The sequence below is a fragment of the Oncorhynchus keta genome, chromosome 9 (genome assembly GCF_023373465.1).
Source record: "Oncorhynchus keta strain PuntledgeMale-10-30-2019 chromosome 9, Oket_V2, whole genome shotgun sequence".
Classification (NCBI taxonomy): domain Eukaryota; kingdom Metazoa; phylum Chordata; class Actinopteri; order Salmoniformes; family Salmonidae; genus Oncorhynchus; species Oncorhynchus keta.
This window is the reverse complement of record NC_068429.1, coordinates 35,288,299-35,304,509: the sequence shown is the minus strand read 5'-3', so window position 1 is coordinate 35,304,509 and position 16,211 is coordinate 35,288,299. Positions and strand designations below refer to the sequence as shown.

General features: G+C 43.4%; 1 protein-coding gene across 4 annotated transcripts in view; it reads right to left on the bottom strand.

The window, feature by feature from the left end:
- Window positions 1-888: 888 nt before the first annotated feature.
- sppl3 (signal peptide peptidase 3) overlaps window positions 889-16,211 on the bottom strand; it is a 28,234-nt gene continuing 12,911 nt past the window's right edge. The window contains exons 2-11 of one of the 4 annotated variants that reach the window (XM_035776175.2): window positions 11,443-11,520; window positions 11,140-11,231; window positions 10,781-10,900; window positions 10,062-10,140; window positions 9,660-9,775; window positions 9,003-9,109; window positions 7,392-7,555; window positions 6,971-7,158; window positions 6,027-6,136; window positions 889-3,184 (exon numbers count right to left, since the gene is read on the bottom strand). In XM_035776175.2, the coding sequence (XP_035632068.1) occupies window positions 3,113-3,184; window positions 6,027-6,136; window positions 6,971-7,158; window positions 7,392-7,555; window positions 9,003-9,109; window positions 9,660-9,775; window positions 10,062-10,140; window positions 10,781-10,900; window positions 11,140-11,231; window positions 11,443-11,520 (1,126 nt within the window). In that variant the 3' untranslated portion in view covers window positions 889-3,112. Of the gene's footprint in view, window positions 3,185-6,026; window positions 6,137-6,970; window positions 7,159-7,391; window positions 7,556-9,002; window positions 9,110-9,659; window positions 9,776-10,061; window positions 10,141-10,780; window positions 10,901-11,121; window positions 11,232-11,442; window positions 11,521-16,211 lie in introns of all 4 variants that reach the window. The other 3 variants (XM_035776173.2, XM_035776174.2, XM_035776177.1) reach the window with 3 other exon arrangements.

Genomic DNA, 16,211 nt, shown 5'->3' with positions numbered 1-16,211 from the left:
GAGTATAAAAGCATCGTTAGAACATAGAATGATGCTCCCCAGGGGTAAAACACAGGTAACATACTGTACCTTACAGCTTCTTAAATGGGTAGCCTTTCAGATCATGGGATGCATATGAAACACCTGACAGCGCAACAAACACACCTCTTTCAACATACAGATCAGTGGATCCCAACCAGGGGTACTTGAGAAGACTCATGAGACCATAGGCTTACTGGTAAAATACAAGTGGGGTACTCCCGGCAGAGCAAACTTCAGTAGGTGGTACAGTAACCCGAAAAATGTTGAGAACCACTGACAGACCATACAGTGCTTTAAAACCAATCAGCAGACACTTTCAGCAGTGTTCAAACTAAGAATCAGTAGTTTTAGGGTTTAGAAATAAAGGACAAAAGCATCTAATACGAATGACCTTGTGGGATCCTAAGTAAATTCTTTGTGAATAATACCATATGCATAATGCAGTGTGGATGAGGAAGCTATTCGTATCAGGCTTGCTCAAGTCGTTTCATTTTCAACCGACCTCAAGCATCTGACTTGGACAGTGTCGCCATCAAGTGGTATATTTTGGAAATATAGTATCTTCCCATGACAATAGCATTTTGCTCATATTTCATGAAAACATATTTCAACATCTATTCCTTATTAAAAAAACAGAATATTCTGAATATAAACTATCAGTAACATTGGCCTCATCACACAGAGTATGGCTGAATTTATCAAACATTATCCCCTGATAATGTAGCAAGTGTGAAAGTAATCTATCGAAAGATCTCAACTTCCTACCAGAGTAGCTGATACAGAACCAATACCAGTGTAAGTTGAACAGTCTGACTCGGATATGACCCCAACGTAAGCCTGTAGAAACACAGCCGTACACAGGAGCCGTACAGTTAGAGTCATATTTATTTACAGCAGAATCCTGACAAGGGGGAGAGGAACAGGGAGGGGGATTAAGAAGACAAAATATTTTAGATTCAGCTCATCAAGGTCCATGTTTCACTAAACAGTTCTTACTTTATTCAACTTCTTGTATACAGAATCCATTCAGCTGTAATGTCAATGCACCAAAGAGCTAGAGCCCGCTGCTGCAAGGGAGGAGAGGAAAGAAAGGTAGAAAATGGAACTAAACCTACAGCACTAAGGAAAAAAATAAAAATACAAAGGGGATAAAAAGAAAGATCTTCCATAAAAAATGAAAACATCAAATTTTTCTTCAATTATTTATCACCATGATCGGCATTGTTTTTATTTTCTTTTCTTTGCCAAGTCCATAAAGAGGCAGAGGGGAGTTTATTTTTTTGTAGTTACATGAAGTCCATGATGTTTAGGCCGTCTGATGTTTGTCTGTCCCACAGCCAGATAATGTCCAGGTAATGATCAGCCAGCGTGAAGTCAGGGCTAAACGAGTCTCAAATCTGCCAGCTAGCCTGTTGGGTCAGAACTGTTCAGAGTCCTCCAGACACCTGGCCTTTGTCCATGTAACTTTCCTCTGTGCAGCCTTGCTGGCAAAGCTCAGTGCCTTGGTTTTGGCCAGCATAGAGTTTGCGCTGTTGATGCAGTCTGAGGAAAGACACACACTGTACACTTGACATGCAAGGCCAGAGAACCAACATAAAAATACAAAATAAACAGGTAAAGAAAACCCAAGACAAACTGCATGTTCCATTCAAGTCTCACTCTCCCTCTGATTCTCTCGCTCTCACACATACATACTTTAATTCCAATATCGTTGAAGCTATGATCTAACTGACAAGCACCTCAAACCGTGGGAGGGATACTAAACCTTTGACAGTAAAAACTAGCTATGGGTTAGTTTGAACCTCTCAGGGTCCATTGATTACAATCCTTTATTAATCTGAATCCCTCAGGGGCGTAGAGATTCTCTCTCAAGGTCCATTAGACATTATGGAGGTAATGCTATATGATCGCACACACACACCTCCAGGTACAGCCATGACATGTCAAGGGTTATCTAGGAGTTTCCCATGGTCCATTCATTTACTCGTAGGAAGAAATGTGTACACAAAGAAACCTCCCCTAGTGTGACTATCCTTCCAGAACAAAGCTGTGATCCAAGTCAGAGATTTGTCACTCCACAAGCCGAGTCATTGTCAATGTCTTTATACCTGTGCTGGATCTAAAACATTATTACATTTTTCATAATGTAATAACACAATCTCTCATTCTATGCTCTCTCACTCACACACCCAAACAACATGACACCGAAATGTGTGTACACATATTTACAAAGAGAGATGCATCCCCATCAATAGCAGGGACACATTCACAATTTATAATGCATCATTTCTGTATATGCCAAGAATAAAATCTTTTCTAAATAAAATACATGTTTCTGTGATGGGGCAGCGAATGACAGAAGGTAGGAGATTGTTAGAGGGGGAGGAAGGTTGAGGGTGTAGAGGAAAGAGAAGTGTTCAGGGGACAGGGGGGGGGAGATGGATGGCAGAGACAGAGGGAGGGAGACTGATGAACCATTCCTTCTCTTTCTCCCCCATCAGCTGCTGGTCCTGTGCACTGATGTCATTGTCCTGCGTAGTGGCAGCAACAGCTCTGCCTACTCTCTGTGGTTCATACCAAATCATTCCAGAATAATAATTATAAGATTTGTAATGACGAAGACCCAGTCACGTCCCACAACCAGTAATCCATATAAGGGGAGACCTGGCCTTGGAGTCCGGCAGAGTCAGTCAGTTACATAAATGGGAAGGGATGGAGGGGCGGTACGGCAGTAAGTCAGAGAGAGACCAAGAGCAAAAGGAGAGCGTGAGAGGCCTAGCAAAATGGAATGGGTCATGGGAAGGGGGGATGGAAAATAAGGAAAGGATAGAAAAGGAGGGAACATAGAGAGGGAAGGAAAGAGGAGGAAGGAAGTGAGAGAGGAGGAGGGAGACTAAGAATGAGAAGAAAAAGGAAGCAAAGGGGAGTCGTCTGGCAATGAGGTCCACACACTGGTGTCCATATGAGAGGTCTGCTGCTCAGAGGATGGGTGGAAAGAATGAACGAGTGATGAGGACGAGGCCTCTCTTCAGTGCACACTCTCCCTCTTCTCTCATGGTCCTCCCCACGCTGGCTGTGTTCCCAGGGTGCATCATACCTCCAGGAAGCGGGAGCTGCTGGCCTTGGTGTGGAAAGGCTCTGACCACATGCGCCGCAGGTCTCCCTGTAGGACACACCAGGGTTAGATTATTTAACTAGGCAGGTCAGTTAAGAACAAATTCTTATTACAATGACGGCCTACCCCGGGCCAAACACGGACAACGCTGGAACAATTGTGCACCACCTTAAAGGAATCCCAATCATGGCCGGATGTGATGTAGCTTGAATTCGAACCAGGTACTGCAGTGACGCCTCTTGCACTGAGATGCATTGTCTGAGACCACTGCGCCACTCAGGAGCCCAAGTGATTCCCTTTAACTACCACACTATCGAATACAAATCCCCACCAAGATGTGATATAGCCAAAATATTATATCACGGTATGAAAAAATAAGACAGTATTTTAGTTTTGAATGATAAAAGTTGTACATTTGCTTTAAGAGTAGTGAGTGTTCCTAGGGTAGCAACACATACATTCTAAGTGACTTCAATGAGTTTCTCCATTCTGATTGTTTTATACTGTTCAATTCAACCAAAACAAATTTCAGCACTTTTATAATTTCTGCATTCAATTGCAGTGGTGGAAAAAGTACCCAATTGTCATACTTGAGTAATAAAGATAAGTTAATAGAAAATTACTCAAGTAAAAGTGAGCCACCCAGTAAAATACAACTTGAATAAAAGTATGTGTGTTTTAAATATACTTAAGTATCAAAAGTAAAAAAGTATAAATCACTACAAATTCCTTATATTAAGCAAACCAGATGGCACCACTTGCTTGTTTTTTATTTACGGATAGCCAGGGGCACACTCCAACACACAGACATCATTTATCAACAAAGCATGTGTGTTTAGTGAGTCTTCCAGATTAGAGGCAGTTGATGACCATGGATGTTCTCTTGATAAGTGCGTGAATTGGACCATTTCTGTCCTGCTAAGCATTCAAAATGTAATGAATAAATTGTAGGTGTCAGGGAAAATGTATGGAGTAAAAAGTACAATATTTTCTTTAGGAATGTAGTAAAGTAAATAAAATAAGTACTTTAAAATACTTTAAAGTATTTTTATTAAGTACTTTACACCACTGCTCAATTGAGATAACTTACACACTGCCACGTAGGGCTGCACGATATGGGCAAATAATCTTGGGCTTCTTTTTAACAAAATGATGCAATTGCGATTTGACTTGTGAATTAGAGCAAAACTGTTGGAATCATGGAAATATGACTATTCTAATTCTATAGTTAGAATATAATAGTGGGCACTTTGAAAACAGTGTTTGAGATGATTGCAGGTTCTCTTAGCTACTTCATGTAGCTAACATGAATATGCAAAGCAAAAATCTCTGATTTAGAAGATACTGTTGCAAACATGCCGATTTAGGCCTACACCGTCACTGGTATTATCATGCTGTATTAGCTAGCTACGTTTGCTCTTACTCAGTACATTTATTTGCTAGCTAGCTGTTAACATTAGCGTCTCACGAGATTTAGGGCAACTTGCTAAGACAAACTAGCTGTTTGCTGATGTAAGAAACAAACTAATAGTGTCATTATAGAACGCTAGTGGATTTATATTCAGAAGCAAAGTGAAAACAGCATTGTCTTCAACATTGTTCTATGTGCTGCATTGACCATGCAGACGGAACGAAAGTGTCTTGTGGTTGAGGCACATCAAATGACTCAAGTAGGGAAGTAAAACTATCAAAATGCACATTACACCTGGCGTATCACATTTAACAAACCAAACATTCAAATATCGGTATAGAGGGTAAAGTAAAAACTCAAATTGGTCCCTGCATGAAAACCGGTATGTCATAAAATACCGTATACTGCCCAGCCCTACCCACAGATATCACCCATCTTTGCCTACTCTCCCACCGGTAAAACACACCCGTGTTAGAGGCGAACATCTACCTCCATTACCTCTGGTCACTGGCCTGGTGTCTTATCTGCCTTGATCCAGGATTACTCCTCTAGGCCTCTACCACTTAAGCACGGCCTCCATTGGTTCATCTCAGTCACTAGGCAGGTTTTCATTGACCCAGGTTTATTCAACAAAAGCAAATGTCACAGCATTGCGACGTGTAATGGAAGCGGCAGCTATAGGAGACATGTTCTAAAGACATCAACATGTTTTATCTGTTTGCCTGAGGCAGCTTTTTGTCAAACTCGCGGAAAATGAAGATGGAAAGTGTTTTTCAAATAAATTGCATTTTTAAAAGGTACGCTGGGCATGTGACATAATCACTCCACATTTAATTCTTAAATGACTACTGCTTGCTAAATCTATTTCAGCTATAATAATAATAATAATAATAATAATATTTCTTTGCAGGACAAGGATAGTCCTGACTTTCAAGAAAGCCTGAATTGCTTTGCCTTGCTTTTCTGGTTGGCTGAATGAAAGTTTCCATCATCCAATTATTTAAAGATCGACAGGAGTGCAAGTTCACCATGGCAATACGTTGGTAGGCTACCTGAGACATGACAGATAGGTGGGAGTTCGCCTAAATGGATAATGGAAACACTTCATTTTTATTAGACATTCTAGTTTTTTTTTGTTGCAATTTTAATTTTTTGTGTGTGATGGCATTACATCCAGCTGTTTTTATCTACACAGCAGACAGTTAACTGGAAATGCACCGTAGCAGGCAATTGCATCCATTTTCTATGACAACTTTCTAAATGTCGACAAAAAAAAACCAACTCTTTACAAGTTAATGGAAACATAGCTTCTGCCTGTCAGCATTCAGTCAAAACACATCTACACAAGCTTTGAGTCCTATAAAATGATTCCCCAGCAGTACTGCTATTTTGTCTGACCTCTTAACTTACATAAATGACTGAAGCAATCACATTATCCCCCACCGCTCCCCCCTTTTCCAGAAACCACCTCATATGTACCTTCAGGTAGGCCATGGTGAGCAGAGGCAGCAAGGTGAAGGGCACCAGGTAGAGCAGGGCAGGCTGAGCCGCGCGGTGGATTCTGGAGGCCACAGTGGCAGTCAGCAGGCCTGGAAGAAGCGGCGACAGGTCTGAAACACTCATACTATGGAGTTTAAGGTAGACTAAGCAATATGACATCATTGTGTACAGAGAGGCTTCCCTGTACTGCATACACAATACAACTAAATTCAAATCAGCCAAGAATGACACCATTGTTATTTAATTCTCTAAGCATGAAGTCGCCTCCCTTTATATGTTGTCATATGGCTGACTATTGCCACTAGTCTAGTTAACCAGACAATAGCACGCTCTACTGACTGGGTTCAACAAGTCAGAATGTGGTTCTCTGTTACGTCAGGGCTGCCCAACTCTGTTCCTGCAGAGCTACCGTCCTGTTTGTTCCAACCCTAATCTAGCACACCTGATTCTAATAATTAAAGGTAGACTTTGGGCACAAAAAAAAGTCTAACTGCCTCTCTCAATTTTCAAACAGAAATGGGTTGTGCCTTCGGTGATTCATCGTTGTGTTACTCTGGTCTTGCGCGCTGTGACCGACGTAGCTAGTTTGCTAGCTAAGCTAGCCAGTAACTCCTCCAGTATGTCATTTAACAGGATTTATTTTTGGACAGAAGCTGTAGAGATAAGTAACAAATGGCACTTCTGTAGCCAAATATCTTTTCATCTTTGTTTTTCAATATTAAAACGACCTGGTATGATGGTAAAATGATCAGTTATACAGTTTTAAAGACGTTATTTCTGCGCCCAAAGTCGACCGTTAACTTGGTTAATAGGCTGAATCAGGTTAGTTACCTACTGGAGGGTAAGCTCTCCAGGGATAGATTTGGGCAGCCTCGTGCTACACGATGGTCCCCCCCCGCATTTATCTCTCACCCTGTCCTTACCCACAAAGTATCCTATGAGAGTGCAGTGGAAGTAGGAGACGCGCCCCATGCGTCCGGGCGTGCCTGGTCCCCCCGCCTCGCCGCTGGCCTGCTTCTTGTAGTTGTCGTAGCGCAGCACGAAGCACAGCAGCAGCCCCGGCATCACTATGTCCCCGATCCCCAGCATGGAGAAGTGACTGCCTGTGGAACTGGAGGGAGAGAGGGATGAGATATAGGGAGAAGAGGGAGGGAAAACATAGACAACCAAAACACGGTGAAGGGCAGGATGCAAAGAGGGTAATAAGGAGACAGCAGGAGGGGACAAAGCAGGACAGCGTGGGAGGAAATGCAAGCGCGAGTTTCTGAGCTCATAAGAACAGCTGTAGTGAATGCAGCTGGAGGTTTAAACATAGATCCACTCCCCACGGCGAGGCTGTGGTACCTGGGGAAGACCAGTTTGCCCGGCAGGGACAATCGGGGTACGTCGCGGCCCATCCCAGGGCCCAGGTGGAGCTTCCTTGACAGCACGTCTAAGGGGTTGTCAGCCGGCTGGGTGGCCACCTTCACCATCACGTTGCTGTTGAAGATGTAGGCCGAGAAGAACACCTGCAGGGCAGACAGAGGAGTCATCTCCGGTGGCTCAAGCGATCCTTGGAAAATAGCCATGTTTGTAGTTCTGTCTTTGACATGTAGTCTAACCACGATAAAGGGGATAGATGGCATTGTAGGCTCCACCATGGTGTACAGCGGAAAAACAGCTACTGTCCTGTTAGCGTGGAAATATCCGTCTATCTATGGTGTGCTTCTCTGTCCACCTCAAGAAACACAAGAGACCTGAAAGAGCGGCACTTGCTGTACCTTAGGGCTTCACACGTTTAGTAAGCTGCTTGACAGTGGCCGAATCTCAAACCAAACATTTGTCCCCTAAGCCCTTTATTAGAGTGGCCCTTGTGTTCGATAGTGATCACTCAAGTCTGCAGGTTTTGGGCAAAATTATAATTGAGACGATACGCACTCAATGTCACGACTGCCAAAATTTGAAATCCAGTTGCAAGCATAGTCTCCTGCGACTTGTCTTGTAGCATGACTCAATATGAAACATGGACAGACACGCTTACTCTGATAGATGGTGAGAGTTGTAAAACTCTGTAGCTACTCATGCCCAAAATATGTGCAAGTATATTAGTTGCAAGTGACTTCATGAGCCAATTTAGCTGGTTGTGGCCTGTCTGATGTTAGCTAGCTCCACTAACAAACAGGGTTGGAATGGAATTCAAGCAAATGTTAGGCAAGGATTTTTAAGCACCACTGCACAAGTAAACAACGTGTAGTTCGGATGTGACTTATTTATGATAGTTGGACAGCTTGCTGATGAAGTTCTTGACCTATACTTAGCATTCCATACTTCATTTACCAAAGCACCAATCGCTATATTGTAATTGAGTCAGCTGAACCCCGTGGGCGCGATACTGCACAGACTCGGAGAAGAACAGACAGTTGCTGCTTCATTAATTCTTGTTTGTTGTGATAAAATAATGTTCCTTAGTGTTGCACTAGCTGGTCAGCTTTGATATGGACTGACTGGCCCAGGCTTAGCAAGAGAATGGACAGGTTTCCGTGCACATTATCAAATGTCATAAATACTGCGTCTTCAAGCACTGAACCCCTTAGCTAGATTTAAAATTGTCGGACTAAGACCTTGGCAAAAACGTAAAAAATAATAATGTTATTAGGTAACGTGCTGAGATTCATGGGAAGGAATTGCTGCTGAGGGCACTGAGTCAGCAGAGGATGCCACTCAATAAAGAGGTTTCCGAAGGGTTCAGTCGAGGTTTCAATGGCTTGACAAACTAGAGTTTGAGATGGACTCGATTGATTCGTGAACGCACACATTGAGTGATCGAGTGCTCAAAGTATTAAGTTTGAGATTCAGCCATGGTCTACAGCTGGGGTCCTTTGTGTTTGGTGTCTGATGACTCATGGCCCTGCCTGTGTTTTAGTGGTTGAATTTGGGTCAGCTGGGTGGAGGGAGAAATGGGAGCAGCCATCTTACCCAGAACACGTCATAGATAAGCAGCCCTGATAGCAGCAGGCAAGACACCTTCAGACTGGGTAGCCGTACAAAGGCGATCATGGCCACACACAGCCCCATGGCCAGTGCTGAGGAGAGAGAGAGAATATCAGACATATAAACACACAGCGCTGAGAGAGGGAGAAGAGAGACAGCGCTGAGAGAGGGAGAAGAGAGACAGCGCTGAGAGAGGGAGAAGAGAGACAGCGCTGAGAGAGGGAGAAGAGAGACAGCGCTGAGAGAGGGAGAAGAGAGACAGCGCTGAGAGAGGGAGAAGAGAGACAGCGCTGAGAGAGGGAGAAGAGAGACAGCGCTGAGAGAGGGAGAAGAGAGACAGCGCTGAGAGAGGGAGAAGAGAGACAGCGCTGAGAGAGGGAGAAGAGAGACAGCGCTGAGAGAGGGAGAAGAGAGACAGCGCTGAGAGAGGGAGAAGAGAGACAGCGCTGAGAGAGGGAGAAGAGAGACAGCGCTGAGAGAGGGAGAAGAGAGACAGCGCTGAGAGAGGGAGAAGAGAGACAGCGCTGAGAGAGGGAGAAGAGAGACAGCGCTGAGAGAGGGAGAAGAGAGACAGCAATACCAGACGAACACACAGCTCCAAAAAACTTGGAATGGAGCCCACCACACACGGCAGTCACATACCGTCCATGAGCAGCCAGTGTCCAGTGAGCACCCAGATCAGCACCAGCATGACAGAGAGGGAGAAGGAGAGGAGCTCAGCCAGAGTGAAGCGCCCACAGCAACCAAACGAGATCCTACAGGGGGGCAGAGAGAGAGAAATGGTTTATACACACTGGACAAAACACAATCACTTCTCACTGGAAAATACATCACCTCGTCAATATGTACAGGGTCAAAAGTGTAGATAGTCAATTTGAGTCAAAATGTGCCCAACACACCCACACACAGGGGTTCAGGTTGAAGAATTCCGATTAAGCTGAAGAATCGAAGGCCAGATGCTTCACATTGTCAAACATAAAAAGGGGAATTAAAGACTTGTCACATTATTGGTTGTAGGCCATGGCAGCCTCTCAGCTTCCTTACTTGTTTTGTGGTGAGCAGGGCCTCGTCAAGTACTGGCACATTGGCAACAGGAGGAACGCAAACGCAATTGTCGCAAGAACTGAAGAGGAACAACAGAGGAAGATAGATAAGAGAACGAGAAAGAAATAGCAGCAAGACAGTTTGTTGTTTCGTTCCATTGGTTTCAGTCAATTTAACAGAGTCAATAATTGTAATCATAAGAATTAGTTGGGCGGTAGGTATCCAGCTTGTCATACAGTCTCTGTACCCTAAAGGGGTATACAGTATTACTGAATGTGGACACTAGGAGCACTACTTAATAAAAACATTTGAATGTCTCCGCTGTAAACAAGAAGCTTGATCTTGACATCTAGCCATTTAGCTAGCAAGTGAGCAAACCAAATGCATAGCTGGAGCCCTGAGCTGGCTATAATTGACACATCTTAGACTTAACATAGTTTATAAGCAGTGGCATAGCACGCAGCCCCCCCGAAAACAATATTGAAAACTAAAACCGGCGGTATTTCTAAATATACCATTTATACCGTAAACCGGGGTATTGCCCAAGCCTAATAAGAATTATGCTGAGAAAATGTTTGTTAAATCAATGCACCATCAATATAAACGCCATGCTCTAAGGAAATAAATACATGTCAGCTTGCCTTCAGACAAAAGATGGGCAACAAACTGCTCTGTGACATTAAGGTGCGTTTCTGTGTGGCGCGTGACGGGTCAGGTACCTGCGGTGCAAATGGTGAAGACCACCTGGACAGAGTCGAAGAAGAAGAACATGACGAGCAGAGACACGGAGGCTCCTATGGGCAGGAACAGAGCCTGTGTGGAGTCTATGGTCTGAATACCTACAACACACAACACATGCACAAGTGAGAATGCTCAAACACATAGGGATTGAGAAAGACAAATCACACAGGCAGAGACAGGCATTTCTGCATGTGCTGCGTCTACAGCCTGTGTAACAGCAAACCAACCAACCACAAAATACACGGAATCCACGGTATGATGACTTCCAACTTATTAAAAACAAAAAACAAACACACGCTCTGTATGTCTTATGTCTCACCAAATATGTGAGACTCACTGTTGTTTGTGTTGCCATTGTTGAAGGTCCCATTCGGGACAGGGTTACCATCCTTATCTTTTTCCTGGTTCTCACAGTCCATGTTTAATGATCTGCACGGGGAGAGATGGAGGGAAAGGTGGAGAGTAGTTGACTATCTGAAATAAGAGCAAGCTTCTCTCACATTGCTATTGTCAAAGACTTGTTTTACAATGACTAGATAGCTCATAGGCGCTCAATGTAATGGAAGTAACAAAGATGAGACCCACAGTGACCAGTGTTGGCCTATCTGTGATGGAAGAGGGTTGGACAGGGTAGACTGACCTGAAGCTGCCATAGACTATGAGGAGGATGGAGATGAGGAAGGTGGACACCTGGCTGGAGTCGACCAGGGAGTATGCCCTATAGACAGAGAGAGAGAGAGAGAGGAGAAAGATTTTAAGATTCCATTTCCTCCACAGAAAAGGTCTAAGTCTGACCCGAAGGGCTGTTTTTATGCATTTCGCAACACGGCGTGCCTGGATACAGCCCGTAGCATTGGGATTTTGGCAATATATCACAAACATCCGAGGTGCCTTATTGCTATTATAAAAATGGGTTACCAACGTAAAGCAGTAAAAAGGAAAATGTCTTAAGGTCTGATATACCACAGCATTCAGGGCTCAACCCACCCAGTATATAATAGAGTATAACACATACTATACCTTCAGTGTTGCATAAGTCAACAAAGCTTGACCTTTTGGTCAGTTGTGTCATAAGACTATAATGAACATATATTCTCATTTGGAACCCTGGTATTCATAATCCCTTTGATCAAACCTTAAAATAAGTCCCTTGACACCAAATCAATACATTCTCTTTGCTTCAGCAAGGAGAAAGGAACCTAAAAAAAAAAAAGGAGCGCGACATACTAGTTGTTATTTATACTCGTGTTCCCAACAGCTGTTTGTTTTTGGTTTGGAGGACTGAATGAAAGTCTTTGAAAATACACAATCAAAGAAGAAAACCGTAGCCTAACCCTTACTGGCATTAATCTAATGTGTGTGTGTTTGTCTTGTTCTAGCCACATTTATTTATGCAATTCCTTGTGCACCAAACAAGGTGAAAGTAAACGTACAGATGGGGTGGGATTACCAGGGACCTCACGCGATAGTACTACAATACGTAGGTGCCAGTATGTATTGCAATTTGATACCGTTTCACAACAGACCAGTAGTGTGCGTTTCATTGAATCTTAATAGGGACACTGGCTATTCAATAGGGAAGGCTGTAGAAATAGCACAGGAAACATGTCAGTGTTCCAAACCCTTACGACAGCTGACTAACAGGAAGGATGGTGGACCATCTGTGGCACGAGAGCTGCAGCACAGAGACACTTTTATGGATTTAACATTCTAAACCCACTAATCTGCAGCTTTAACCTTATCTGCCAGACATGGCCGGCTGACAACTTCTGGTTTCCTAGAGATACTCCTCTGTAGTAGCAGCTTGAGCGTGCCTAAAAAGCGCATACACAAGCTAAAAATGATCAAAAATACACAGGGTTACAAATCCGAGGAGCGCATTAAATAAACACAGAGAAAACAAACAGATAGCTGTTCAAATGGGATATAGACTGCCTACATTCATCTCAGCTTTGGGTACTGGGCCATGCTGATGTAAGGCTGAGAGAGAAAAATCATGACCGATCAGGTATCTGGCACAGTAAACCTTACCCTACATGTGCTACCAGCTGTAATCAAATCTGTTTGTTTACATTAAAAGGTGTGGATGTGCCCGGCGCCATGACCTCAGTGTTGTATGCCCATGGCAGGCCAATTATCACTGGTAAAGTTGTAGATCAACTAATAGGTGTCCCAGAGGGGGAGAGAGAGTCAGTGGAAGACGTGTTCCACTTTGAGATAAAAATGTCACACTGGCAGGGCTCTACAGTACAACCATTTTACTTGCTTTTGTGCCTAAATATTTCGCTGTGCAACTTGGAATTTGTATTTAGGAACATCAATGCACCTAGAAAAATTAAAGTCTATCTTTAATATCTCAAATATTTTTAATTGTTGTCCTTAACTGCATTTGTGAGCCTACATTTTTCTACCTAGGCGCACACACGGCCCTTGTAAAAAGACATTTGGTGTAGAGCACTGACAGGTTCATCTCTGGGAGGGGGGGGAAATAAGAGCATAATGGTTGCACTGTGCAACCCTGCCTACGTCAGAGGTGCAGGTTTGACCCCTGACCCGTCTCATGTCCCTCTGTAGCCAGCCCCGAGTGAGAAATGTATTCTGGGGTTAAGAGGACACAGCCCCAATAGAAATAACAGTATTCGTTCTTCATAACTATGCATCCCATTGCCTGCCGTATGACTGCATTCCAAGCCTTTAAATTACACCCCTGGATAAGTGTTAGGAAACGCATGATGAAACGGCATAAATCATACGTACTTATGAGCTGTGAAGCGTAAACTCGCAAGGTAACACGCCAATCACTACCATAGCAAATCACAGGGCAAACTAAAAGCTAATGGATTACCCTGTTGACAAACAAACATTCTCCCAAACACGCTGGAGAGAAATGTTCCTTCGCCCGTCAATGGGCCTGACAGACGTCTCCTTTACAAACCAGGAGATGCAAAATCCAATTCTTTCATAAAATATTCAGATGCAGAGGGGATCTACATCACCACACACTAGAGATGACCTCATTTAGTTGACTGGACAATTGTTTGGTCGATAGGCAGTTGGTCGACCAAGATTTTGTCAAGCAGTCAAAATCTATACTTGTATATATTTTTTATATAATAATACACACCTGTCTGAATCAGCTCCTGTCTGAGTGGACTAATCCATTGGAGGCCGCGGGGATTGCACACCAGTAGTAGGCCTACATTTACAGTTAATTTCTAGAATCTCTAATCTACCATGTTGGTTTGGTTACAGCAATTATGTTACTGCATTCAAAATATAAATTACAGTCTTATCGTTCTCGTGGTAGGGGTGGACATGACATTTGCAGAGGACACAACCAATGTTACACTTGTGAGAAACAGTTTTTGGTTTATTTCATTCCATTTATGAGTGGTCATGCTCGGATCTGGTGGAAACTATTTTTTAGATAGACCTACCTGATTCCTTGCGCCAATAGCTGGTTTCCCGTGCCAGTGAGCTCCTGCGGGCCCAGAATATTTTAAACAATGTAAAGTTTGTAGCACTAGCTTCAGGTGGGACCAAGTTGATACAATGTTTCAAGTTCCTTAAAGACAGGCCATGCTTAAGCATATTTTTTATATATATATATATATATATTTATTTCAAGATCAGGATATTGTCTACCTGCAGGCTACACAGTTATGTATTAGCTTTATGTAGGCTATTTTTACATATTGGCAATAGGAGTTACTACAGGGACCCATGCCAAATCTTCTCAGTCTCCCGAGGGGGAAAGATGTTGTTGTGCCCTCTTAAATGACTGTCGTGGTGCACTTGAACCATGATAGTTTGTTGGTGATGCGGACACCAAGGAACTTGAAGCTCTCAACCTGCTCCACTACAGTCTGTCGATGTTAATGGGGGCCTGTTCGGCCCTCCTTTTCCTGTAGTCCACGATCAGCACCTTTGTCTTGCTCACATTGCGGGAGAGGTTGTTGTCCTGGTACCACACAGCCAGGTCTCGGACCTCCTCCCTATAGGCTGTCTCGTCGTTGATCAGGCCTACCACTGTTGTGTCATCAGCAAACTTGATGATGGTGTTGGAGTCGTGCTTGGCCACGCAGTCGTGGGTGAACAGGGAGTACAGGAGGGGACTAAGCACGCACCCCTGAAGGGCCCCGGTGTTGAGGATCAGCGCGGCATGCATTGTTTCCTAACCTCACCACCTGGGGGCGGCCCACCAGGAAGTCCAGGATCCAGTTGTAGAGAGGTGTTTAGTCCCAGGGTCCTGAGCTTAGTGATGAGCTTTGAGGGAACGATGGTGTTGAACGCTGAGCTGTAGTCAATGAACCGCATTCTCACGTATGTGTTCCTTTTGTCCAGGTGGGAAAGGACAGTGTGGAGTCCAATTGAGGTTGCAGCATCTGTGGATCTGTTGGGGCGATATGCGAATTGGAGTGGGACTAGGGTTTCCGGGATGATGGTGTTAATGTGAGAAAAATATATACAGTACCAGTCAAAATTAGGGACACAGCATTCTCATGCAAGGGGTTTCCTTTATTTTTACAATAGAGCTGTTCTTGACAAAATATAGACCTGGTCTAACCAAATAGGGCTATCTTCTGTATACCACCCCGACCTTGTTACAACTGATTGGCTCAAAAGCATTAACCTCTTGAAGCTAGGGGGCACTATTTTTATGTTTGGAAAAATAACGTTCCCAAAGTAAACGGCCTATTTCTCAGGACCAGATGCTAGAATATGCATATAACAGATTAGGATAGAAAACACTAAAGTTTCCAAAACTGTCAAAATATTGTCTGAGTATAACAGAACTGATATTGCAGGCGAAACCCTGAGAAAAATCAAACCAGGAAGTGGCTACTATTTTGAAAACTCCATGTTCCATAGCCTCCCATTGCTCCATTTAAAGGGATAACAACCAGATTCCTTTTCCTATCGCTTCCTCGAGGTGTCAGTCCTCATACAGTTTCAGGCTTTTATTTTGACAAATGAGCCAGAAAGACAGCATCACGTCAGGTGGTCACACGAGTTTTGCTCGCGCAACAGAATTTGGACAGCTATTGTTTTTCCCTCTCCTACTGAGAAAGACATTTGCAGTTGATATATTATCGATTATATACAGTGCCGTGCGAAAGTATTCGGCCCCCTTGAACTTTGCAACCTTTTGCCACATTTCAGGCTTCAAACATAAAGATATAAAACTGTATTTTTTTGTGAAGAATCAACAACAAGTGGGACACAATCATGAAGTGGAACGACATTTATTGGATATTTCAAACTTTTTTAACAAATCAAAAACTGAAAAATTGGGCGTGCAAAATTATTCAGCCCCTTTACTTGGGTCAGTTAGGATCATCACTTTATTTTAAGAATGTGAAATGTCAGTATAATAGTAGAGATAATTATTTATTTCAGCTTTAATTT